General features: G+C 37.5%; 1 protein-coding gene across 5 annotated transcripts; it reads left to right on the top strand.

The window, feature by feature from the left end:
- The first annotated feature begins 194 nt into the window (after positions 1-194).
- MYBL1 (MYB proto-oncogene like 1) lies at positions 195-24799 on the top strand. Of its 5 annotated transcripts, none has more exons than XM_064651762.1 (16): positions 195-656; positions 4399-4501; positions 4627-4698; positions 7538-7630; positions 8119-8339; positions 9995-10178; positions 10406-10480; positions 11961-12065; positions 13294-13527; positions 13840-14211; positions 15004-15146; positions 15389-15503; positions 17947-18063; positions 18150-18254; positions 20229-20354; positions 22161-24799. In XM_064651762.1, the coding sequence occupies exons 1-16, from the start codon at positions 637-639 to the stop codon at positions 22287-22289; spliced, it is 2214 nt and encodes a 737-aa protein (XP_064507832.1). In that variant the 5' UTR covers positions 195-636; the 3' UTR covers positions 22290-24799. The 5 variants fall into 5 exon arrangements, with proteins under 5 accessions (XP_064507832.1, XP_064507840.1, XP_064507821.1 ...); XM_064651770.1 differs by having other exon boundaries at positions 196-656; positions 20175-20391; XM_064651751.1 differs by having other exon boundaries at positions 197-656; positions 11964-12065; positions 20175-20354.
- Positions 24800-25677: the final 878 nt, after the last annotated feature.

Consider the following 25677-nt stretch of genomic DNA (forward strand, 5'->3'; position numbering starts at 1 on the left):
CGCCCGCCCGCCGGCGCGAGGCCCCGCCCCCCCCGCCCGGCGCGCGGGGGGCGCGTGCGGGCGGCGGCGGCCAATGGGGCGTCAGTCCGCCTGCGCAGATTCAAACGGCGGCTCGCGGGGGGGAGGCTGCGCGCGAGATTCGGGCGGCACCGGCCGAGCGCGCCGCGAGCGCCGGCGGCTGAGCCCGAGCGGCGGCGGCGGCCGGTGCGCGGCGGGGCCAGGCGGGCGCAGGGCAGGGCGGCGCTGAACAGCAGGGCAAAGCAGGGCAGCGCAGCCCGGGAAGGGTGGGCGCGCACCGCCGAAGCCCGCGGCAGCTCTGACAGCAGCGGAGAGCGAGACACCAGCCGGGGCGAGAAAGGGGCCGCTGCGCGCCCCGTCCTTGCGGGCAGCGGCCAGGCCGAGCCATGCCTGACGCGCCCGGGCCGGGCCGGGGCTGAGGGCGGCCGCCGGGGTGCTGCAGGCACCGCGGGCAGCAGCGGGCCCTGGGAGGATCCCTGCCCGTCTCGAGCCTTCCTGACCCGCCAGTGCCCCGCTACGTCCCCTGCCCTGTCCTGAGAGAGGGAGCCCGAGCGGGGCTCGGGGGCTCCGCGCTGCTCCCCGCGGCCGTGGCGGCCCCCCCTATGGTGCGCCCCGAGGATGGCGGAGAGACGGCGCAGGTGAGTGCGGGACCGGGGCTCCCTGCGCTTTGTGCCACCCACCCCTGCTGGGCAGCCCTGCCTCCCCCGCCGCCCTGCGCCCCGGTGCCCCCCCGCGCCCGGGATCCCGGCCAGGTGCCGCCCCGCCCCTCACCGCCGCTCCGGCCTTCTGCCACCGCCCCGGCTGTCACTGCCCACCTCCCTCCCCCCTCCGGCACCGCACAGGTATCTCTTCCCTCGGGCTTGCAGGCACCACCTCTCGGACACAAATCCCGCCTTTCCCTTGGCAGCTGCTCTCTCCTCTGTGCTCTCCCTCGGGCCGTCTGTCGTAGCTTACCTGGACAGCTGAGCCTGTCAGTAACAACTACGTTGTCTCCTCAGCGGCTTTCCTTGCTGGTTGCTTTCCTTCTGATGGAATAGTACTTCTTCCTTTTCACCTCCCGAGTGGCTTTGGCTCAGCCTTGATGTAAGGTTTGGGCCTGTTGATTCTTCCAGTATCTTCAGCGCACCTATTTTCTCTGATTTGGCATATTCTTTCATTGAAGATGTCACAATCTATCCTGAAATATTCCTGAGAGATAATGTTTTTCTCAAGAACTCCAGCAGCAGCCCCAGATGGGTTTCATACATCTTTTGTCATACTGATATGAAAATGGGTGTGTCTTTGCTTTGTATTCAGAAGGTGGGTCTCAGAGAACTGTTTTGTCACTATGGTTTTTCTTGTCCTAAATAGAAGATCAGTTTTTGAAAAGTGATAAAGAAATGTAAGAAGAGGATTAGGATTGAGAAAGGAAAGGATACTCAGTGATTTACCTAAGGCATCAGAGGTTTACCATGAATGCATACTTTTCATGTAATTGAGGGTGGTTTCAAAGTTACAGATGTTAAAACTGCCTCTGTGTTTTTCTCTAACATGGAAAAAGTTTGTAAGATAATATTTTTCTGCAAAACTGCGACTAAAACAAGCAAGCAATGCTTTGGGGTTCTGGTTGTGTAAGCCACAAAGGGGCTTTGCTTGCAGAGGCTAACTGGTGGAAATGTCTGTGCTTGGCTGTCTGCAAGAATCAGCTCAGAGGCAGAATGCTTCTTGTTACTTCTAATCGGTATTTTGTAGTTTAAGAGACTTTCACCTGTGATCTTGCAAGCAGTAGTTTCATTTTTTGTCAAGCTTTAGCTTGTATTGTCTCACATGGCTATAGAGTGCTTTGATTTCATGGTTGAAAATACAGTGGGTTGTGGATAGCAGAGGAAGGTTTGGTTAGATGTCAGTAGCCCTAGGGAAATACTGTGTCAGTGTGTGTTGATATCTCCAAATATTATTGAAGCTATGAGTTTACATAAAGGTGATTTCAAGATTGTTAATCTAGGTGTTGAGTAAGGAGAGAGGTGTAATTTGTTTTGCACCAAATGGAATTAAGTTTAATTTAGTGTTATATTAAATTAATTTTAAACTGTTCTTGGTTGTTGCATTTACAAGCTTGATTTTTTCCTTTGATGATTCTCAACTCAGAATTGCAAGGATGGCTAGCACAGAGCTCATGAAGTACTTGCTTTATTGGTCCAGATGTTTTATTTGATGAAACTTGGTGGCTGTGTTCCACTTTGGTGCAGTGATTTAGTGCAGTTTCATAACTGCAAAAGAATTGTCAAATGAACTATAACAACCCCACGTGTTTGAAAATCTTTGCTTAATTGAAAACTTAAATTACTAGTCCCATTCATGTGTATTTAATTTATAATCTATTGGAGCACTATTCTAAGCAAGCCTCAGGACTAGGTGGTTATTCATGTGAAATCAAGGTGCAAGAGAGGTTAGTGCCTGCTTGGCTGGCCCTCACACCTGCAAAGTGCAGGGAGGTATCCAGGGCTGTGCTGATTTGGCTGTGGGACACGTGTGCCACTGGAGAATTTCAGGCACAGGGCTCTGAACCACTGCTGCCACTGGTGAGGACTCCACAGTGTCTGGTACTGGTGTTCTCTTCAGCGTCACTGCCGTGTACAGGGAGCCCCTTCTTTTTTTTTAAATCCCTGTGACTTTTCACGTAACTGAAAACTGTTCATGAACTTATTTGCTGAGCAGTAGGTGAGGAGGTTATGTTGAAAAAGGCCTTAACCACAAGGCCAAATTTTAGTTGTAAGTGAACTGTATGGCTTGTTTGGTATGTAATCAGTTTATAATACCAAAATATGCTTCTCATAATACCAAGATATACCTCTTAAGTTTGTTGATTACCTGTGGACAAAAGACAAAAAAAGGAAGTGTGAGAGGGAAGAAAAAACTTTGTTACTTCTGAGTTTAAGTTCTATTTTTGTAAGTCCTAAGCTACTTAATGCAAAACTTTTACAATCATTGTGTTTGTAGCTTATTTTTTTGAAAGTACCATGAAGAACTTGCAGTTGACCTTTTGACAATTTTACTGCCTTGTATTTTACCTACTGCCCAGAGTTTTAATATGTTTGCATTACTGTTTCTACTGCATCATGAAGCGAAATAGGGCAAATGCAGGTGGTGGTGTAGGATGTAGAAGCAACTTTAAATACATTGGGTCTACAAGAGTGGGCACTTACTATCCTGTGGTAATGCTTTTGAATGAGATGTGTTCTCTGTGGCTAACAGGAACATACTTCATGAGAAATGACAAATAATGCATATGTGGTTAATCAGCATGCTGTGCTGATCTGGAAAATAATGTAGAGATCTCCCATCTAATCTGTTCTTAGGACACCAGCAGAAGTTAATTCCATTACTGGGAAAGGTTGTTTGTGGTTTTTTTTTACTCTTGGTTGAAAAATTGACGTAATTATCAAGGTTGAGCAGATCTAGTAAGTTTAGTTTCGAACGTGAGTTTGTGATAATTATATCATACTTTGTACCGATAATAAAATGGAGAAAAATACAGATTTCAGTATGAAACTGCTTTTAATTTAAGCCATGTATTGGGATGGGAATCCCTTCTTTGGGCCTTTGCTATAATTAATGCAGGGGAACTGCAGCTCTTGTTGTTAGATGTAGGTTTCCACATGTGTTTGAATTTATGCTGACTAACATGAGTCACTTAAACAGAAGTTTAAGCGATGTTTACATGAAACACTTCTCTGTGCCGCCTGTTTGGAAGACTGTTTATCCAGGCTGTGGAGTTCCACATTTCTCCAGTAGATGGAGAGTGATCTACGTGGAGTCGCAGAGGTACCTGGCTGCCTACCCCTCTGGCTCTGAGGCTCAGCACTGATGCCATAGTTATTTCTTGTTGGAATGTACCTGTCTTCAGAGATTTGTATCTAATGCCTGTAACACTGAGGCAACACTTTTAGTGAAGTCAGGAGCCCACTTAAAATCTCAAGTTAACACTTATTCGACACTCTTGTGTTTGTTGTTTTAGTTACGGAGGTGGATCATAATTGTGTTTTGCAGATTAGCAAACCAGTCTATCTTATAAGCTCATTTGTGTAAAATAAAGATTTACAAATGTATTACAAAGCCATGAATCTTTAAAAGTAGATTTTATTTAATATTTAAGTCTTGACTCAGAATGAGTTATCTGTCCATATCGTAGTCTGTGGCCTTGAAATTAAAATTAATTCTGTTCCTTTGACACGGTGAAATGGTGGGGGTAGGTCTTATGATCATGCAAATCCTGTGTGTCATTTTAGAACAATATGTACATATTGGAAAAAACCACAAGTACTTAAGGGAAAAAAAGATTATTCAGAGGTATTTCAAACTCTATTTTGATCATCTTCACTCTTCTGTTGTACTCTGCAGTGAGGAAGATGATGACTTTCAATATATGGATCATGACTATGAAGTACCACAGCAAAAAGGTTTGAAGAAGATATGTAGCAAGGTGAAATGGACACGTGAAGAGGTAATACTTTTTTTTGGCTTTAGTTTCATTTCTACATGACCTTGTTAGCTCATGAAATGTGTTATTATTTAGCATTGTATTGGGACAGCATGTAACATTTATTGGCTGAGGTTATGTCTTAACAGGATGAAAGGCTAAAGAAGCTGGTGGAACAAAATGGTACAGATGATTGGGCTTTCATTGCTAGTCATCTACAAGTAAGTTGAACCTCTGTTTCAGTTAAGTTCTCTTGATGTTTATCTGGTTATATGTCTAGTTTGGAAATGGGGTGAAATAGAAATCAGAAGCATATAACAATAAAAATGATGTTAGAGAATGCTTCTAGAATAGATTTGCGACCTAGCTCAGACCTCGGAGAACCTTATTGGCTCAGGCTCTAACGCCGGTCTGAAATGATCAAAAATAGTTGATGCCTTTGGTTCTCACTTGCTATTTGTTTTTATTATGGAATATATTCCCGTTTCTTACTGGTTGCATTACTTCTGGTGATCACATCTACAGTTCATAGGTTGCTTCTGAAGCAGTTAGGAGAGTGGATTGCGTCTGAAAGATTGCGGGAAAGGAGTGGGATCCATTTCTTAAACACCATAGGAAAAGGGGGGTGATTTTTTTTTTAATTATTTTTTTGGGTTTTGTTTGGTTTTTTTTTTTACAGTGATGACTGCTTCCCCAACATACCTAAATCTTTCCACCGGATGATATCTTCAGTTATTACAAATGGAACCTTAGCAGGTGTCATGGAAGTTTCCTACTGACACTTAAAATTTCTTGTTCTGTTCAAATGGTCAGGTGGAATGAGTAAAAGAGCTGTTGGTTCAAACATTTATGTTTCTTCAGCTATATGAGAGGCACTGGTAGAAAGTACCTACAACTAGAATTGATGATGTTTGTTTCTCTTCTGAACAAATGTTATAAAATGCCTACTGTGAAAACATGGCTAGAATCTAAGGCTGAAATCACTGCTGGAAGTGGTATTGAATATTAAAATATTAGAAATTAAAAATTGCATCCCCTCACACCTTTGAGGTTCTTATAATATTGTGTGGGATAATACGGTTGTATGAAATTCCTTTGAGCTAAACGGAGACTTGAATTCTAAATGCGGAACAACTGTAACTTTTCATTGTTCTCATCATATTTGTGCAACTGTGATGCTTCTGATTTTTTTTTCCAGGTGGCAAAGTATAGATATCAGGGAATAAAGTCAAAGCTTCTAAATTTAAGGAGTGCATAAGCAAATCAGTATTCCTTATATGTGTATTATCCCCTTCTAAAAATCAATGAAGTGAGTGAATGGCAGAGGAGAATGTATTTTCAAACAGTTTAATACACAAGCTTTTTGATATTATCACAATGTTTGGTGATATGGATCTGCAGGTGTAGTATGGAGGTGCATTTTAATAAAAAATTCTTCAGATGTAAACAAATGCTTCTGGAGACAAGAAAGCTGTTGTTCAGCAGGTTGCCCACTGCAGAATCGTTAATGTTGGAAGGAACTTTTCAAGATCATCTGGTTCACAGCCCCTGGTCAAGCAAAGTCAGCTGGAACAGGCTGCCCAGGACAGTGTCCTTTTGGGTTTTGAATATCTCCATGGATGGAGACTCCACAGCCTCTTTAGGTGACCTGTTGCAGTGTTCAAAAGCCAAATAATAGAGGCAAGCATAATTAGCACTTAGTTACTGATGGTCTTTTGCTAGGAAAACCAAGTGTGTCTTCAATTACTAGCATGTAAAGGCCTTCAAACTTCTGTGTTTTCAAAGCCTCATTTGGGCACAAGTAAACCTTCCCTCTGTTCTGCCCCCAAAAAGTGAAAATGGCTTCAAGGTGACTCTCAAGAGAGGGAACACAATTGCCTTCAATTTTTGCAGCTGAGGCAGTCTGAAATGATTTTATTGTTTCATCCTATCATTTGTTTTGCTCTTCTCCCAAAAATATATTATGGTTTCAGAAATGTCTGGAAGGTAAAAACACTAAAAGGCCACAATTTAATTTTTTTTTCCCTCAAAATGGGAACAGCCATTCTGTATTGAGTCTGTCTTTTACAGCTTATCTTCACCAGGAAATGTTTTTTAGCAAACTAGTGTGCTTTTAATCATACAGTTACTACTTGTGATTAACTTTGAAGGTATTGTGATCAGTATAATTTCAGATATTGGTGTTTTGGGTGTTTTTTCTGGTCTGGCAGATTGCTGCTTGGTTAACTTCACTTTAGCATGGTAACACCTTTACTTGTAGACAAGCCCAGCAAAACCTTGCAATTGGTACTTGCTGTCCAACAGCTTGCACTGAAGCGAGTAAATAATCATGTCCCACATGTTAAAAAAGGAATGCTAGTATGCTGTGCTGGGGCAGGCTCTTACCTGCATATTTCTAAGGATTGGACCAAGCCTTTCCTACAGACAGTTTTTAGGAAGCTAAGTGAAAGCTTACTTCTCTTTCATAACTGGGAACAATATTTCAAAAGATCCTTAGTGAAGCTACAGAAAAGCACCATCTGTCCTGACCGGCAAAAGCAGTGTTGTTTAATTAGTATGTGTTAACTAAACTTGATATAAATCTGTTTTCCTTAACACTGTAGTAAAGAACTGAGAATATGTTCATCTGAGACTTGGAAAGAGGTTTATTCTTTTATTTGAAAGAAAAAGTATTTCCTTAAAAAATTTCTCTCCTTATTTAAGTTGTAGATAATGTCAAAAGTATATCAACCACAAAGTTCAGAGAAAGTGTGGAGTAATGAGGACAAAAATAATTCTAAATTTTTCTCTAAAGAAGAGTAAGTTCTGAATTTAATTATCAAGTAAGTAGATTGAAATAATTTGATTAGAGCTTCATGCAAGGCTGTTTTTTCTGGAGAAAAGTTTTTATAAGCAAATGGAAGAAGAAACAATAAAGGAGAATTTAGCTATTATACTTAGAACAAAGGTCTAAATAAGCATTTTAATTTGAAATAAGCTAATAATTCTGGCTAGAAAGTACTTACATATTTATATATTCTAAAGTTTAACAGCTACACTGATCTTCTAAAACTATTTCAGAATCGTTCAGATTTTCAGTGCCAGCATCGATGGCAGAAGGTACTAAACCCAGAACTGATTAAAGGTCCCTGGACTAAAGAAGAAGATCAGAGGGTAATGAAAACTAATTGAAACTCTACTCTTTTACTGTAATAAAACTGCCATATGACTGCTAAGAATCTGTACTTTTTCTTAAGGTTCGTTCCCACAGAGTTGATGTCTGGTGGGTCTTGTGACATGGATACTCACATTGGGATGTGTGAGAAGACAAAAAACTGTAGCTGCTTTTAAGTAGATGGAATGTATGGTCTGCGTAATGTCAGCTTATGCAATGGGCAACAGAAAGAAAACTTACAAATGAATGTTTTCATCAGTATATATTTGTATTCTAAACACAAAGAATTTGGAGTTAATAAGTAATTTTTTGATTTCTTGAAAAATAATTTTTAACCCCCCAAGTCATTTTCTGCCTCCTTAGGTCTAATATCATATCAAGATGATTATTATAGTGCTATTCTATAATGTGAGTTTATCAGTGTTCTCAGTCTTTGATTAGGTAAACTAGATTTTGGAATTGTAATGTGCTTTCATCTGTGTTCCAGGTTATTGAATTAGTTCAGAAGTATGGTCCAAAGCGCTGGTCTCTAATTGCAAAACACCTGAAAGGAAGAATAGGCAAGCAGTGCAGAGAGAGATGGCATAACCATCTCAATCCTGAGGTAAAAAAGTCTTCGTGGACAGAAGAAGAGGACAGAATAATCTATGAAGCTCACAAACGTTTGGGAAACCGATGGGCTGAAATAGCCAAACTTCTTCCTGGAAGGTGCTTTGCAACTCTGTTTTTGTTAAATATTGCAATATGAAAAGCAGTCATCTCACTACCCTTTCCAATGTAACTTATTAGTCAGAGAGCATCTGTTGAAACTTACACCACAACATATTTATCTTGATAGATAGTAAAAATTTTTAAGATCTTTTGCATTTGGTTATGCATTCTTAAAAAAACCATAAAACCAATAAAAAACCTCTAATGCTTTGCAGGTACCTTCAAAATCCTCTTGATCACTTAAAAAGCCTCTGCAATCGAGCTGAAGAGAGTTAACTGCAAGTAATAATGCAGGAATCAAACTTGATGACAAAGTGCCTTCATTAATATGCATTTGAGGGTGACTTTCTTGGTTAAAGATCAGAATTTTTTTTTTTTTGCGTGTGTGTAACACTTGTTGAACTGGACACTTGTAAAAGAAAATATTAGTAATTTTTGAAAGTCCAGACTTAGGAGTCATGCATTGCAAAGCTAGTCGATCACCGTGAAGTCACTAAGTTAAGAATGAATTGTATGCATTGTTCTCCTTATATTTGTTTCGAGTCTGATTAGCAATTTCTATGGTTGTGGAAAAGAAAATTTTAGTGTGTAAAGAGTTTAATGAAATAATGCTTTTACCTTGTACTGTTAATTGAATTTCAATGTTAAGCTGTCCCTTTCTGAATTCAGTTTGTGTGTTCAGAGGTGACTGTCTAGGTGTGCCTAAGGAATGTCAGCACTTGTTACGTTAGTGGAATAAAAGATGTGTGTTTAGAAGTTTTGATTAAGTACACAATCCATGACTCACAGAAAATCCTTTGGAGGAATGAGAACTGATTGCATCTAAGTAGAATTTCAGAGAGGGAAGATGAGTTTGACAGAGGAATTCCTAGTTCACTGACTTGTTTGTTGTAAATAAATCTTAGATGACTCTTAGTTGAAGACTGGTAGAGATCCTAGACCTAGAAGATTTGTAGAATCTAACACTAGTGGGATGAAAAAGGGGAATACTTCTTGGAGTCAAGCTTAAATGAAGAATGGGGCTTTAAGCAATTTTTGTTTCTGTATACCTCTTTCTAAGGCTAGGAATAATATTGCTAGTATTTTAGACTGTAATGCAGTTATATTCCACTATTCCCTAAATGCTTCTCTAGTGTTAAAAGTGATTTCAGCCTGCTTGTCAAAATGCCATGGTTGCTTCTCCCCATACAAGATGAAGGGCACAAAGAGTAGTAACATGTTCTTCCACAAAGCTGCACATGAAACACAGAGCTGGGATTGCAGACTGTCACATTTTTAGAAGAGATGTCTTCCAGTGGCAAACACTAGCCAAAGTGCCCTTATTACGCTGTGGGACCGCAGAGTGATTGTCTTACATTCCAAGTATCCAATAAAAAAGGTTCTCACCCATGATAACAGTCAGAACCAAGGCTTTCTCTTTTGCTGCTTTTAATTTCTTGCAGACTTGAAGTTTAGTAGAAGGAAGTTTTTAGAAGAGTAGCCTTCTAGTAATTATGCCAAAACCACCACTGATAATAGAACTTTCAGTCTAACTGCTGGAGCTTTCTGGATTTGTGGCTTCAGATTAACCTACTCTACAAACCCTGTAAATTATGTCATATATTAAATTTTAAGATACAGAAACCAGTCACTGTTTTACACTTTCATTTTAGGACTGATAATTCAATTAAAAATCACTGGAATTCAACAATGCGGAGAAAAGTGGAACAGGAAGGATATTTGCAAAGTGTTATAAAGTCTGAAAGCACTAGTTCTTCTGAACTTCAGCCCCAACCTTGTCTGACTATGGAACACTTGCACACTCAGAATCAATTTTATATGCCTGTTCAGACGCATGTAAGTTCAAAATTCAGAGTAATAAGTATTTCCAAGTTTCAAATAATTTGTTTGGTTTGGAACAAGAAATAAATCTGAAATACTGAAGCTGGGTTGAATATTTTTTGTGATCTTTATGGAAACTTAGGATTTGTAAACCATAATAAATAGTTTACATACAATAAACTAGATGTAATTTTATAGCCTCCTTTTATTGAGGGTCTGTAAAATGTTTTATGTCTTTTCAGATTCCAGCATATCAGTATACCTCACCAGAAGGCAACTGTCTAGAACATGCTCCATCATCTTCCAACATAGTTCAGGTAAATTTGTTAACAGGCTTCATAAATTAAAGAGAATTTACTGCATATTATACAGTAAAATGAAGAGTTTAAAAACTTGTATCTTAAATATATTTGTTAGTCTGTCATTCACCTAAATTTATATAAGTTCCTCTATAATTAGGTTTGCTGGCATCATTGGTATTTCTAGATAGGAAAAATGGAGCTCTCTATATTTCCCAGAAACATGATGTTTGGCCTTATTTCAAACAGAAATATGACTTAAAACTTGTTAAATCATGAGGTTAAAATTGTGACCTGTTAGTATTACCACCTTATGAGACATTTAAGGCAGGACTGTACTACTTATATATATGTAATAAATATATCTGAAAAACTGTCAGTTAAAATTATTTACTGTGACTTACAGTTCTGACTGTGCTTTTTTGTTCTCAATAGCTTTTATTTCTTTCTCAGGGATAAATGTGTTTCAATCAGTTAAAGGTGCTCTTTTGCAGCATTCTGAATGCTGAAGTATTGAGGAACTTTAAAACAAATAAAAATTGGATATGTTATTTCCTTTTGCTTCTTTGGGCTTGCTTGGAATATATCTGAAATTCCTTGCATGTTGCAGACTGAATGTAGATCTTTGCTTCTGGTATGACTCCTTGGAAGAACTTTTGCAACTTCAGAATTAGTAAAAAAACTTATTTTGACACAGGGAATAATGCATGTTTTGTTTGTGCTAGATGTGTTAGAGGCATTCTGCAGAGCTCTTAACCTAACCTGAAGTTTTCTTGTGCAGGTCATCTGTTTCATGTTGCATTTTCTTCCCTGATTTGGTGTAAGAATACAAGTCACAACAAAGCCTTTTATGGCCTTTGACATTATGGATTGCTATACACAGGAAAATATGATACTTTGTGCTTCTGGAAGAGTACTCTCTAAGCTCAGGATTATAACTAGTTTTGAAACTCATGGCATATATCCTTACTTACCTGTTTATAACAGTAATGGAAAGTGTTAAGGAGGTTAAAAACAAACGAACCAACCAAAGCCAATTAGTTAATTTTCTTTTCTGATAGTAGTGGTAGGACTGCCTGTGTAGACACTCTGCAAATGCTAACTTGAAACACTTTCTTGCACAGTTAGTGAGGATAAATAACTCAAAACTTTAGAAAGCACACAAAAACATGAACACATATTCCAATGTGCCAACATTGTTGGTTCTATTAACGATAGAACATAGCTATAGCACACTGACCATTTACAGGCCGTGTTAGAAATGTGTTAAAATACTACCTTGTATACCACTATAACATCAGATCCATCTCCTGGTAATTGGAGTTGTTTTGCTTGTGAGTGACTACTGTACTACAATATATGATACAACTTGAACAGCTCAGTTCCCTCTATGTGTGGATTCCTGTTAAAAATACGGCTATGTTGTAATGTAGAATTTTTACTGTGAAGGGGTAGTGGAAGTGGAAAATAGTAATGCTTTCTTTCTTAAATTTTTCAGCAACCATTTATTGACGATGATCCTGATAAAGAAAAGAAAATAAAGGAACTCGAATTGCTACTTATGTCAGCAGAGACTGAAATCAGAAGAAAACAAATGTCTTCTGTAAGGACTGTAAATATTTGATATGCGTTACTGAGATTAATCTTCAGCAATTGGTTGGTTTAGTGTGTTTTTTTCACCTGACCTTCTAAAATAAAACCTATGGCTGTTGAGTTGTAAACCAAAATCTATATATTAGGACTGAGGCAACTTATTTTTAGTGCAGTTTTAACCTTTTAAACTGTGAAGACAGTAGAAATGTGACCAGCAGTTTGACAGTTGTTCCTAAGACCCAGGATTTTAATCCTCTTCAAGAGATAACACATTTGATATCCCTGCCGTTCAGTTTTATAGATTAGCAATGTTGATAATCTGCTCAACAGAGGCAGGTGAAAAATACATAGGCTTTGCCCTATTTAATTTCAAAATGTCCTGTAGATTATAATTTTATATTATATATTATATTTGTATTATATATTTAGGTATTATATATTATAATACCTAATATCTACATTTGGACATGACTAACAGTAAATAAGCAGGCACTGTACTCAATTTATGCATAAATTCAGTGGAATTAGGGTAACTTGCAGATGACAGTCATTGATTTCCTCAAAAGGCTGTGAACATCAGGCACCTGACCAACCCAACCATATTGATTGCTAATTTAGATTACAGGTGAACTTCCAGTTTTATGTGGTGGAGCTATCGCTGACATTCTTTTGAAACAGTGGAATGTTCTGCTTATCTAGTGGAATCTGTTTTGCTTCTAGATTTCCAGTGAAAATTAAAATCTGTTTCTTGAGTACTAAGCAGTCTACTAAAATGGGATAACCATTTAGAAGCTAAGTAAACTATTAATGCAGAATCTGCCCTAAAAAAATCGGATCAAACAAGAAGTGTTTCGCATTCTACAAACATCTTCAAATATACCTGTGTTCTCTAGTGAAGATTAGTTCATAATATACTGGTGTTCAGGTATACAGAAAACTTGGATCAGAGATGGCTTCTAATGCAACCCATAATTATCTAAGTTATAAGCATGTATGAGATATGAATGAGAGGTAAGATAAAAATCTTACACGATTTGAAAATGTTGTGTATGTTAATGTAAGGAGAAGACTAACTGCATTAATTGAAACACATTATTAGTATTTGAAAATGCAAAAATTAATACTTATGCGTAGTCTTCCCACACACTACTTTTTTTTTCCTGCCCTGCAGTCACATAATTTACTCTTTTCAACCTTGAAGTTGAATAAGATTAATGTATTTCCTCATAACTTTTTAGCAAGCTGGAAGCTTACCTTGTTGGTCTGGAAGTTTTGTCATGGAGGATTGTATGCCTAATACACTAAGTAGCCTTGAGGAACAAACAAGTGATTTCTACAGCATGGATGAGGCTCGCATCACACCTGTTCAGCAGAATTCACCACCTAAGTATTTGGGTGTTGAAGCAAATAGAATGTTAACACCTCTACAAACCATTCCAGAATTTGCAGAGACACTAGATCTTATGGAAATTGTAAGTTTGTATTTCTTCTTAAAAAGAAGTGTTTATTTAGGAATATCAACTTACAGAGTATGTGTAAAATACTCTTAAAATTACCTTATTTTGTACTTGTCTGTAGTTTCAGCCATATCGAATGTTTTATTGCTGTTTAAACATAATTATTTTTTAAAATATTCAGTGTTTTAGGATTGTATGAAAGTTACAGGGAAAATAATTCAGTATATGGCTTCTGGAGGTAGAGAGCTGATAGACTGGCTTGGACATTGTGAAATAACCTTGAATAAGCATGCTAGTGTTTTGAGTATTTTGCATCTTGCCTCATAGGATCCGGTAGCGTGGAGTGATGTCACCTGTTTTGAGCTTTCAGAGGCTGTTGTATCTCCTGTCAAGTCAGCTCCAGTAAAACTCATGCGGCTTCAACACAATGAAGGAGCTCCTGAGTGCCAGTATAATGTTGGCGTTATGCTTGATGGCAAAAACCACAGTAGTAGCATCAGTGGTGACGAAGAAACCGTTTTTTCAACAACCTCAAACTTAACTAAGTTCAGCAATCCACCTGCTATCCTAAGAAAGAAAAAGAGATTGCGTGTTGGGCAGTCACCAGTTAGTGATCTGAATGATGGCTTGTGTAATGATGCTGTCAATGTTGCACTAAAGCGTACACCAGTGAAAACACTACCGTTTTCTCCATCACAGGTGAGTTTATTTTTAAATATGGCTGACATTGAGGACTGCAGTGAGCAAGTTATAAATTATAAGTAGTTTCTTCCCTAGTCGTATGTTGCAGCCTAAACAAATATGTCAAAAAACTTCTTAAAACATCTGCATAAGGGTAAATATATTAAGAATAAACCATAAATCGTTAAATAAACCTATTTCCTCTGTTTTTAAAAGTGATGAGGGAGGGCGGCAGCAGCAGCGACCAACTTGTGTCTGAGCTCACACTTTCTCATGCAAATAGTTGTTGATAGAGACCTTTTGTCTCTGTGACCTAATTAAGCAGTAGGGATTTTAAGGGGAAAATCAAGGTTTCAGCAATAAATGTTTCTTCTCCCAGGCAACCAGCAGTAGGATAAGAGGGCATGTCTTAAGCTCTGCCAGGGGAGGTTTAGGTTGGATATTAGGAAAAAATTTTTTACAGAGAGAGTATTCAGACATTGGAATGGGCTGCCCAGGGAGTTGGTGGATTCACCGTCCCTGGAGGTTTTTAGGATGAGACTGGATGTGGCACTTAAGGCCATGGTCTACTAGCCACGGTGGTGTTGGATCAAGGGTTGGACTTGATGATCTCGGAGGTCTTTTCCAACCTGGTCGATTCTGTGATTCTGTGAAATGTCTTCTAGTGTAAGTCAAAAATAATGTGTTTGGGTTTGTCAGTAAAAGCCTTTCAGATATATGCGTATAATTTTGGGTTTTTTTACTGTTCAGTACAATGGTAAAGCTTTGTCCTATAAGGTTTGTTAGGTTTTTTTCCTCTCTTTTTCTTAGTTTTTCAACACTTGCTCTGGAAATGAACAATTTAACTTTGAAAATCCTGCATTTACGTCGACTCCAATCTGTGGGCAGAAAGTTCTTATTACAACTCCTCTACACAAGGAAATGACACCACAAGATCAAAAGGAAAATGTGGGGTAGGATTATTACATTAAATGTCTGGTGGTGTTGCTCAAATGAAAACAAATATTGTCAAAATCCAATTAAAGTTTAATACACCTGGGGTAATACTATGGTGATCTTAATACTTTGAGATTCGTAGCGGTGATATCTGTTGTGCAAATTAAGGTATTTAAAATGTTTCTTAGATTAATTTTATTACATTACTAATGATAAAATATTAAAATGCATGTATCAACACTTTTCTATGCTTGAATAGTTTTAGAACTCCCACAATGAGAAGATCTCTTCTGGGTTCAACACCAAGGACACCAACTCCTTTTAAAAATGCTTTGGCTGCTCAGGAAAAAAAGTATGGTCCTCTCAGACTTATGGTATGTGATGATGCTATTTCTTTTCTTCTTTGTTGAAGTCTAAATTCCCTCTTGGTTTTGAGGTGCTGTAAGTCTCAGTGTGATCTTAAAAAGCATTTTTTAACTGCTGTTGTTTCAGTAACTTGCCTTATTATCCTAGAATGTCAATCAAAAATGCTTCAGTTTTGTTTGTTAGACTCATATCCTTCAGTGTAGTATGGAGGCATTTTCTTCTTGAATGCTAATTTGGTATATATAGTCCATAATTACATACATAGTAATCTTAAATGCATTGGTTTCATATTTGTGAGTTGTTTTAAATTTGTCTAGCCTTGCTAACCTCTTATAAGATAGTGTCATGTTAAAAGGGGCAGAAAAGAAGAATTTTCTGTCCAACCTGTATTAATTTATTTTTTGTCTATCAGTGTCCTCCCAGGAGATCAAAGCCTTTTAATGTCTAATACAGTCTGTTAGCATCTCCTTAGGTGAGACCCTTCGCTTAACAGATTCATTTCACTTCATAGAGATAAACCCCTCAGCAAGTTTATGCTGTGAGTTATTTCGTCATCGACGAAACTGTCAGCACCTAAAACCAGACTCACTTTAACAGCTCACGAATTAACACGTTTGTTAATACAAATTTGTGACAATTTATAGGGTTTGTGTTATCTGGAATAGGGTTTAACTGCAAAAACACATTTAAACCATGTAGTAATAATAATAAAGCAAGGTATAAGCATACACTCAAAAGCAAAGCAACTTACTAAGAATACTATGAAACAAAAGTAAGCTCTAGTTATTTAGAAGCAAGTAATTAGCACGCATAAGATACGTCTCACCTTCCAGGCATCCCCAGGAGTGGAAGGAGAAAGACTAGCTCATCAGCCGTCTCTCACAGTGTTGATGGAACTTCTCCCCCATTTTTTCTTATGTCCAATCTCTTTTTATAACCTTTTTCTTAGGCAGTTTGAGTGGCAATACACTAATTTTGGGGTGATAGACAAATGACATAGGCCCAAAGTTTGTTTTCCTGTGTTCCCTTTGGCAAGATGTTTGCAAAAAAAGTCCAGTGTTACCTTCATATCACTCTTCTCTCTTATTGGTTTCTGGAAATGCCTTCCCAGGTGTTGGGGTCTTCCAGGAAACCATCAGGAGTTTTTTTCTCCTTGTGTACAACCTTATGTATCACCTTACAGGTGGTTACATAATTGTCTGAGATTTTAATTTGAATACTTTAGCATTCTGTTTTGTCAAAGAAAAATTGTAAGTGAGAGAGTGAATGGGTGTGGATCCTCCAACTGCGTAATCTAGTGAGAGCAAGCTGCTGTAGATGAGTATGACTGGCCTCGTTATTTTAAAAGTTTGACTTGAAAAACTGCATTATGTTTGAATCCTCTGGACTATGTAAGAGCTGAGTTGTTTTCTGGCTTTCGTTCTTCTGCTAGGACTGAAACTAGATGTTCACCACAGTGTGGTAAACTTGAGTGACATCTGTAATTTTTTCATCCTAAATCCAAAAATCTTAGTATAGCAGTTCACGACCCTCTGATTCTTCTGGCTGTCACAGGAGATTTTTTTTGTAGTTATTGACTATGGATAATGTTACTTTTTTGCTTGTTTGTTTGTTCCAAATGAATTCAATTTTTGTTCTCTTCCTAGCCTAGCTAAGGTATGTTAATGTGTAATAACTTTTGGAATTCAGTAGACATATGCTTTTCAAGTTCTGAAAAAATTCCAACCAATATATATTGACTACTTCTTTTCTGCAAACACAGAAGGCAGCTCAGACTTTGCCACAGGGTTTGGCACCATCTGTGTTACCCTATAGATTCACAGTCCCTCACTATGCAAATGGAGTGGTTTGGCATTCCTGTTTCTGTCCACTATTAACCTCCTGTTCAAAATCAAATTTTGAGGGCTTAAGGGAATGCTTCTCCTGTTGGTACACAAAGGAGCCATCTGTATGGCTTCTGTGAAATTCTGCACTGTATTTAGAATGATCAATTATGCAAAGATTTGTGTTAAAATTGATATAAATTCCTTTCCCAACAAGTCATACATTCCTGGTACAGTTTTTTAGTACTGTATGCATGTATATGTATATATGTGTTTATATAGGTATTTAGTATATATAAAGTTTTTTTACCCCTTCTATCAGTGGATAACCATTACTAATAAATGCAAAGAAATAGTTTGTCTTCTTCAATGCTACCTTGTGTTTTTGAGACATGTATATCTTTTATCTGGCTATAAATAATGCGGAGTAAAATTAACTTTAAAAAATCTCCATAGCTGTGAAATGTAACTCTGAAGTTTTTAACTACAGTAGCTTCAATCCTTTCATCTGCTGCTGTATTTTGCAAGATCTCTTTTCTAGCCTACATTAGCTGAACATAGGATGTGGTAAAAACTAGCAACTAATAGACTTCCTGTATTTTCTTTTTCAATTTTAATTAACGTTTAGTCACAACCACTTGCCTTCTCGGAGGAAGACATTAGGGAAGTTTTGAAAGAGGAAACTGGAACAGATATATTTCCCAAAGAGGAAGATGACACTGTGTATAAAAGCTGCAAGCAGGAGGTAACATGACAATAATAATTTCAAATAGAAAATAACTGCTTTTAAATAATATTTTACAATTTTCCTCTGCAAAATGTTTATTTCAGCACAACTCTTCTAAAAAAGTCAGAAAATCACTGGTCCTAGATTCACAGGAAAAAGAAGAAGTTGGTGCCCAGCGCTTCACAGAAGATAATAGTTTAGATGTACAGGTAAGTATTAAACTACTGAAGAGCAGCACTGGCAGCAGTATTAATGTGGAACTGTGTGTCTTTTGTTCTGTGAGCTAAAATACAGTTTTTGGATTAGGGCTAGATTCATATATCTAGAAAGTGAAAATCACATTTAGTTTGAAATACTGTTTTAAATACTTAAGAAATACTTGAACATTGGGCTTGAATTCACACGTGACTTCTTTCTTCCAGGACTTCAGAGTAGGACTGGTAAAGTAATGTGAATGCTTTGCAGGTTTGGTACTGCAGCTGTTCCCATGCTGATTACTTATAAACTTTAGCATACACAGCATGTGGAAGCTCTGTAATATACCAGGAGATGACACTTGCTTCTGTGCTTTGCATACTTGACAGTCTGGCAGATATGTTCTGAAGATACCTAATTGCATATTAGGCAGCATGTTTGTCCTGCTTCATATAGTGCAATATTTTAAGAAATACCAAGCACGTAAAAGATGAGGTTTGCGTGCTACCTCTGCCTGAAGGAATTTGAATACTTCTGCCTCAGCAACCAAGACGTGAAGATATGGGGCTGATGGTCCTTCTTTCCTTTAAAAAGTAGCTCAATGTTTTGAATGATTGAATAGATTAATCTTTAGTATTGTAGTTTGTAGGATAACTTTAGTCTACTTCTTAAATTAATGTTTGTATGTTTTTAATTCTGAAAGAGTGATTCTTGATTAGGTACAAGACTATATTCAAGAGGTAGGAGCCAAAGTCCTTAAAAAGAATGCTTAAGGTGCTTGAGTCATACTGCTTTCTGATTATTGTAGCTGGTTTCCTGAATTCCCTTCCTAAATGCCTTTGTAGGCTCTGTGCCAAGCCTAGGTATCTGCTTGGGTGTTGGGTGCTCTGCCACCTAGTGGGAATTCCCCACTTCCCTGAGAACATCTCTCTTAAGAGGAGCAGCAGTGCTGCAGCCCTTCCAACCACAAACAAATTGCCTGGTGTTTTCTTAGTTATGTCTTGTTGTGACAACGATGTATTGTGCATCACCAATGTCCAGGGTATTAAGCTAAAACCAAGATACACTATGATGTTGTGGTCTATTAAAAGCAGAGGACTGGGGAAAAATTCCTTTTCCTCCATTTTCATGAGGAATGCTGTGCAACAGGAACATGCAGTCTTAGCAAGAGAGATAGTGGTAGTATCTGATTTTAAAAGGAAAAAGGTACCAATCCTTAGGTAGAAATGGTGCATCCGTGTGACGATAATTTAGGATTAACGTCTAAGATAGAATAAATACTTAAAGATGGTTTAAGTTTATTGGGGTGTTTTTGTAAGCAAACAAGTACTTAGACCACTGTTACTTCATCTAATTTTGCTCTTTAAAATATACCTTTCTTATGCTTTGGTATACTGAAGCTGGATTAATTTCTTTTTATTTCCATAGACATTATCAGCATATAAAACTCTTCTGGAATAATCCATCCAGTGCTTATTTCAGTTCTTAAAGCAGTTCCTCCCCCTGAAACTGATGCGATCTTATGTTTTCCACTCCAGTCTCCTTCCCCTGACTTTCACAAGAGCTGTGCTAGAAGTGAATTACAAGCTTTTTTCTTTAAAACTGTTCTGTAGTTACCACTTTATCAAGTTCTTGTTCTTAACAAAATGTTATCAGCTGTAGTGTGGCTTTAGAGTAAAGAAGCCGTCTACTCAGTAATACCTAAATCATGCTAGCAGCTTCTTGTTGTACTATGCTTAGTATTAACTGTGGACCCCGCTATGCTAGTTCTTCATATACTGTTCATCACTTTTTCTCTTCAGATTCTTTCGTAGGGTTTTTCTGATAGTATTTGCTTTGTTTACATTTTGGCTTCTCTGAACACAGCAGTCGAAATCTTTCTGTATTAAATACTAATTATTATTCCTGTTCCCTACCTTTTTTTTTGTCAATAGTCAAAAAATGCATATACCACATCTTTGTTAATGACACCATTGTTGGAAATACAGGACAACAGATGTAACCTGACATCAGAAAAACAGGATACAAATCCAGCAGACAAAGCAAATGCAGTAATTAAGAAGAAACTGAATGCATGTGCTTCAAAAAATGTCAAAATGGAGAAAGCTCTTCAGGTCTGGATGCAAAGAATTGTGTTAGCTCTGTTAGCAGGTTAACAAAGAATTTTTTTGTTGTTTTGTTTCTGTCTTGCCCGAATGTCTAGAATTGTTCAAATCAGTGATCGAGTTTCCATCAGTGTTTCCATGATCCTCATTTCTTGTAAGTTGGTTATTTGTCCACAAAGTTCATAGCTAAGTTCTCTAAATACAACCCTGATGTTTGACTGAGTGGTCTCTAAGATTTGTATGTGGGGAGGAAAAAACAGGATAGGGGAAACCTACAAAACAGGTCTGGGTACCCAAGACTAGGAGTTAAAAAAACTTGACCTGGTGCAAACTAAACCTCTACAGCACTTAAGCTTCTCAAATTTGGCTGATGCTTACTTCATAATAAGCCCAGTGGGATTTATTAAGCAGAGTTCATCTACAGGTTCTGTTTGGTAAATGTTCTTGTAACACGCCCGTTCTTGTACCTCTGTATATTTTCCATACTGGTAAAACCATGGAACCTAGTTTTCCCTCTGTGTGTCTTGATCACCAGCTTTAGGAAACGATTCTTTGACCTGACTTTGTACCAGTTCCAGTTTCTCCCATAGGGAGTTAATGTATAAAGTTTTTGTGTCTTTTTAGAATATCTACAGCTCTGTATTAATGAAAAAATCCCCCAAAAAAGACAGGGCATCTGGAGCCTGATCTTCCCTGTCCTACTTAATTGCTTTACCGATGATATTTTTAAGTATAGGGACAACAGTATTACTTTCTGATCTTTTCTTATGAAAAGGAAGAACAAAGTTCATTTAATGGTGATATTAAAATAAAGAAATAAAAAAAAGGATTAACTGCTATGAATTGCAGCAAAGGTAAATATATCTATCTGGCCCAGAAGTATGCTCTTTAGAATACTAAAAGGGGAGCTTAGTCATACTATACTCACGAATGTTTTCATTGAATCATCTTTTTCTTTTTTCTCTCTCCCCAGAGAAATTCCCAGTCAGTTTTGTGGCCTCTCTAACCCCAAGTCCCTTCCATGAATCAAGTTCTGCTAAATTTATAGAGGAACTCAAACAGCTAATTTTCTCCATAAATATATATGTAGAACTGATCGTTTGGATCAGTTTCTAGCTCAATGTGGGAGGAAGAGGATCTTGCGTTCTTCATCATGCTACAATCTGCTAGTGTCAGGTCCAAGTTAGAGCTGCTACAAATCAGGTTGAGATTCAGTAAATCATGCAAAGGTGCAAGCTTTGCTTCATGGAAGAAGCAGGACTAGTGGCTCAATTATTCTTCCATTCATCATTTTTATTCCCAATTCCTTTACCGTTTTTAATGTATTCCCAAAAAAATCTGACCATTCATCCACAGCTGCCACTTGGTTCAGTAAAGTTCTTCACAGTATTCTTTTTCAGCTGCCAAACTATTTTGCCTTCCTTGGTATCTCCAGACAACTGTCAATAATGGGTTTTTCTGCCTGTTGAACTTAGCACATTTAAAGGGGAAGATATTCAAAGAGAAGATAACTTAATTACCTTCCCTTTTATGTATTGTTGAACTAGTTAGTATCTTCTTAAGAGTGTTTTTCACTTCGTGTGTTAAAACTTGAAGCATAACACAGAATGCACTGCTGGGGAGCTGGATTACGGGGTAGAGAGGGAGCTTTGTTGCAGTTTTTAGGTGTTGTACTGTAGAATTGGATCCTTCTCAGTAATATATATTATTGATAGACTTTGATAATTTATTAATACTCTGAAAGGTTGTATGAGAATTGCTCAAGTATTTTAGTTTGTTATAAGAATCTTTTTAACAGAATTTTATTTTATGCAGCCAAATCGTGACTGGGAAGCAGTTGTTTATGGAAAAACAGAAGACCAGCTTATCATGACTGAACAAGCGAGGCGATATCTGAGCACATACACAGCTACCAACAGCAATTCAAGATCTCTGATACTGTGATGGTCACTGCAACTGACAACCATCTCTTTCCATTGAAACTGAAACAATGTCGAATGCGATCCCCGTACGATACATGTGAATTAAGTCTTGTCTTTGAGAGAGTCTGCCAAGGGAAACCTTAAAGCTACCTTAAAGCTTCCTTTCTTCTTTTGACTGACAAAGAACAGACATGAAGCTCTTGCATTCTTTACAAAAGGATATTGCAAACAGTTCTGCAATGAATTGCTTAAATATTAGAAGAGTAATGCCCTACCATAATATAAAGAAGGGGAAAATGCATTGCAGTATTGCCAACATAGAGCTTCTAGGTCTATTTTTCGTATTTATTCTTTTGACTTGCATTGCATTTTTTATCTGTTAGAGCATTTTCAATATAGAGTAGGTTTATAGGTTGTTACTGGTTTTCAAATGAGCAAGATACATGACTGAATATGCTTTTGCTTATGTAGCATTTTTCTAGTATATAAAGAAACACAACAGAAAGAAATACAAAGGAAGGATAGAAAGTTGCACTACTAATTTTTTTGGTATGCTGCAAAACAATGGAATTAACTACAGTGTTAAATATATTTATTTGCAAATGGTACTAGAAGTAGGCGAGGGGGGGTGAATTAAGTTTAGTGTAAAGCATCAGTATTTTCTTCATAAATCTCAAAATGAGATGATTGTTGAATGTATTGTACAGTATGTAGGAACAAGGAAAATTTTGTAAATTGGAGAGGATTCTGTTTTTATAATTTATTTCCATTTCAAAGCTTAAATGTAGATATTTATATGTATGCAGGTTGTCTAGAGGCCAATGTTGTTTCCTGTTAAAACAGCTAAAATGAAAAAAGGACAAGTTTAAAATATATGGAATAGCAGAAGAATTACAGTGAAGTGTAAAAATCTATACTGTACGTGTTACATCTATGTAAGGATTGCACTATAGCCCTAAAATCATGTTGGTCTACAACATAATGACAAGGTATACCTGTATTATACAGCAACTGTTCCTGTTCCTTGTTTAAATATATTTAGAAAGAAATGGTGGGGTCTTACATGAGACCCAGGAGTACTTTGTCCTGCATAGGAACTAAAAACTAATGCATTTTCAATATATATATTTTATTCTTTTTTTTTTTTAAAGAAACTTGGCACCTTGGATCTCAAAACAATTGTATCTGCACTTAACTTTGACCATTATATACTGACTAAATGTTTGAAGAGCAAAGAGAACATTCTTTTATTTATGAAAAGTCTTTGTCCTTATTTAAAGGTATACAGGTCACAACACTTGCTTTAGTTGCCTATTTTAGGTATTTGCACTTATTTTATGTCTTTATTTTGGGTTTTGAAGAAATGTTTTGGTTTGCTTTTGTTGTAGAGATTTTTTACGTAGTTAATTTTGAGCAGGTTATAATGGTGTGCTCTCAACAAATACTGACAGGTAAATAGAACTGTACACTGTAGTTTTAGTTATTTATAATTCAGACACTCTTCCTCTCCACTCCCGGAGGTGCTGCTACAGATAGTGGCAGAATCGGCTTGCTGCTATGAGAGATGGAAAGAGCGAGCATCATATGCACTGTATGTAAAATTACATGATGTCAGGTTCTCTAGTTAACTTTATGAGATCAACCAGTACTATGCAGGGTGTGGAAAGTGTTCCTAACGCTGTAATATCAAAGATGGTAGAGAAGAATTTATTTATGGAGAATTTTAACATGGGATGAGTGGCACAAGGAAGGTAATGGGTTCTTAGACTTTTTTTAAACATCTCAAAGCTTATATAATCCTTGTTTTTAAGAGCTTTTTGATATTGGCTTTGATAGTAGTAGGCACAAACATTTTTAGCAGTTTTTAATTCACATCAAAATTTCAAGGGGGGTGGGAATCCTATATAAGCAAGGGATCAGAAAATGCCCATCATGCCAGGATTACTCCTCACCTATGACAATTTAGTGGAGTCAATTGGAATTCTTGGCAGTACTAGATTTAGGTGTGCATTACCAGAAGGGATTTAACGGCAACATTTAATGCTGGAGACATCATTTAATTCACAAAAAATGAAATCAGACATTAAGAGAGAATTAATATCTAGAATCTGGATGGTATATTTCAGTAGAAGTGGTATCACCAAAACTACCTATACCAAGTTTAAGCATAGATTTATGGTAAGTAGTAATAATTTCTGTTGGTATTGGTTGGATCGTTTAGTTAACTCCTACTTTGTTACTTTAGCAGGAAGGTTTTAATCTTTCATATGTCAGGCATCTTATTACTTTTTGAATGTTGTGTGCATTTGCATTTCTTTCACTTGATAGGTAAATTGTACATGCAGCAGCCAAACTTGCATGAAACCTAGATACATATTACTCCATATTTTTCTTCTAAGGTTTGACATAATGTGCAACAAATGCCTTGTTTATCTTAGTTTTTGTTGTACTACAAACTTTACTTTTATATAAGAGAATCTCACAATACAGACCACGTTAATGTCAGAAATAAAGCATCTATGTACCATGTTACTGTAAGTGTCTTTTATTGAAAACATTTTTGTATGTGTGCTTGTGAAACTGCAAGAGACCTGCCTTTCTGGACTGGGCAGAGACAGCAGTCATGGGAATCAATGGGTTACAAAGTGGGATGGAGTCCCCTGGTAATACCTGCTTCAATCCAACTGCATGTAAGCCTGCTTGTATTTGGTTATCAGTTTATATTTGTCTCTCAAAGCTTTAACACAAATACATACGTATAGAAGACAATTTGAGATGAATGTTCATAGTGTAAAGCTTTTTTTTAGATTCCTTTCATTCGTAGGGTAGAAGTATTTTGGTATATGTGCCTGAGTCTTGAGAAGTAAATGCAAGTGTAAGCTGTGCAATGTGATTTTATTTTCTCCCCTCCCTTACTAGTTCTCACAAACATGTATTAATTTGAGTTAGTGTTAGACTTAAACTCTGTTATTTTGAGAGAAGCACTGGCATTCAATACAAAATTTATAATGCTTTTTCCAGTTTTGTGACAAAATATAAATGACAAATAATTAAGGTAATCTGTTGAAGGAAAAAGACAGGAGGGACTAATTTTCTTCAGAAATAGGTCTGGTAATTTATGTCCTCTAGCTTTAAGCTGTATAAGCAAACTGACTGTTATGGGGGCTTTGCTGGGGATTTGGCTGTCACAGCCAGACCACTGTATGAATAACCTGCAGACCTGCTCATGTTTGCATGTGTAAAGTTTTCCATCACTTGGGACAAGTGAAGTGGACTGACTAGAGCATTTGTTCTTGTGGCTGGCTGCTGATGTCTGAAATCAAGGTGAAATGTAGGTAAAGGAAAGTGAAGTCTAATGATGTGACTGATTCATTTTTCTGTGTTGACTTTGCTCAATGAAGCAAAGTAGA

The sequence above is a fragment of the Pseudopipra pipra genome, chromosome 1, assembly GCF_036250125.1.
Source record: "Pseudopipra pipra isolate bDixPip1 chromosome 1, bDixPip1.hap1, whole genome shotgun sequence".
Taxonomy (NCBI): domain Eukaryota; kingdom Metazoa; phylum Chordata; class Aves; order Passeriformes; family Pipridae; genus Pseudopipra; species Pseudopipra pipra.

Coding starts and splice junctions, on each gene's coding strand:
- MYBL1 (XM_064651744.1), top strand. CDS start 637: ATGGCGGAGAGACGGCGCAG. Junction 10,481..11,960: donor CATCTTCCAACATAGTTCAG/GTAAATTTGTTA, acceptor TAAATTTTTCAG/CAACCATTTATTGACGATGA. Junction 18,064..18,149: donor ATAAAAGCTGCAAGCAGGAG/GTAACATGACAA, acceptor TGTTTATTTCAG/CACAACTCTTCTAAAAAAGT.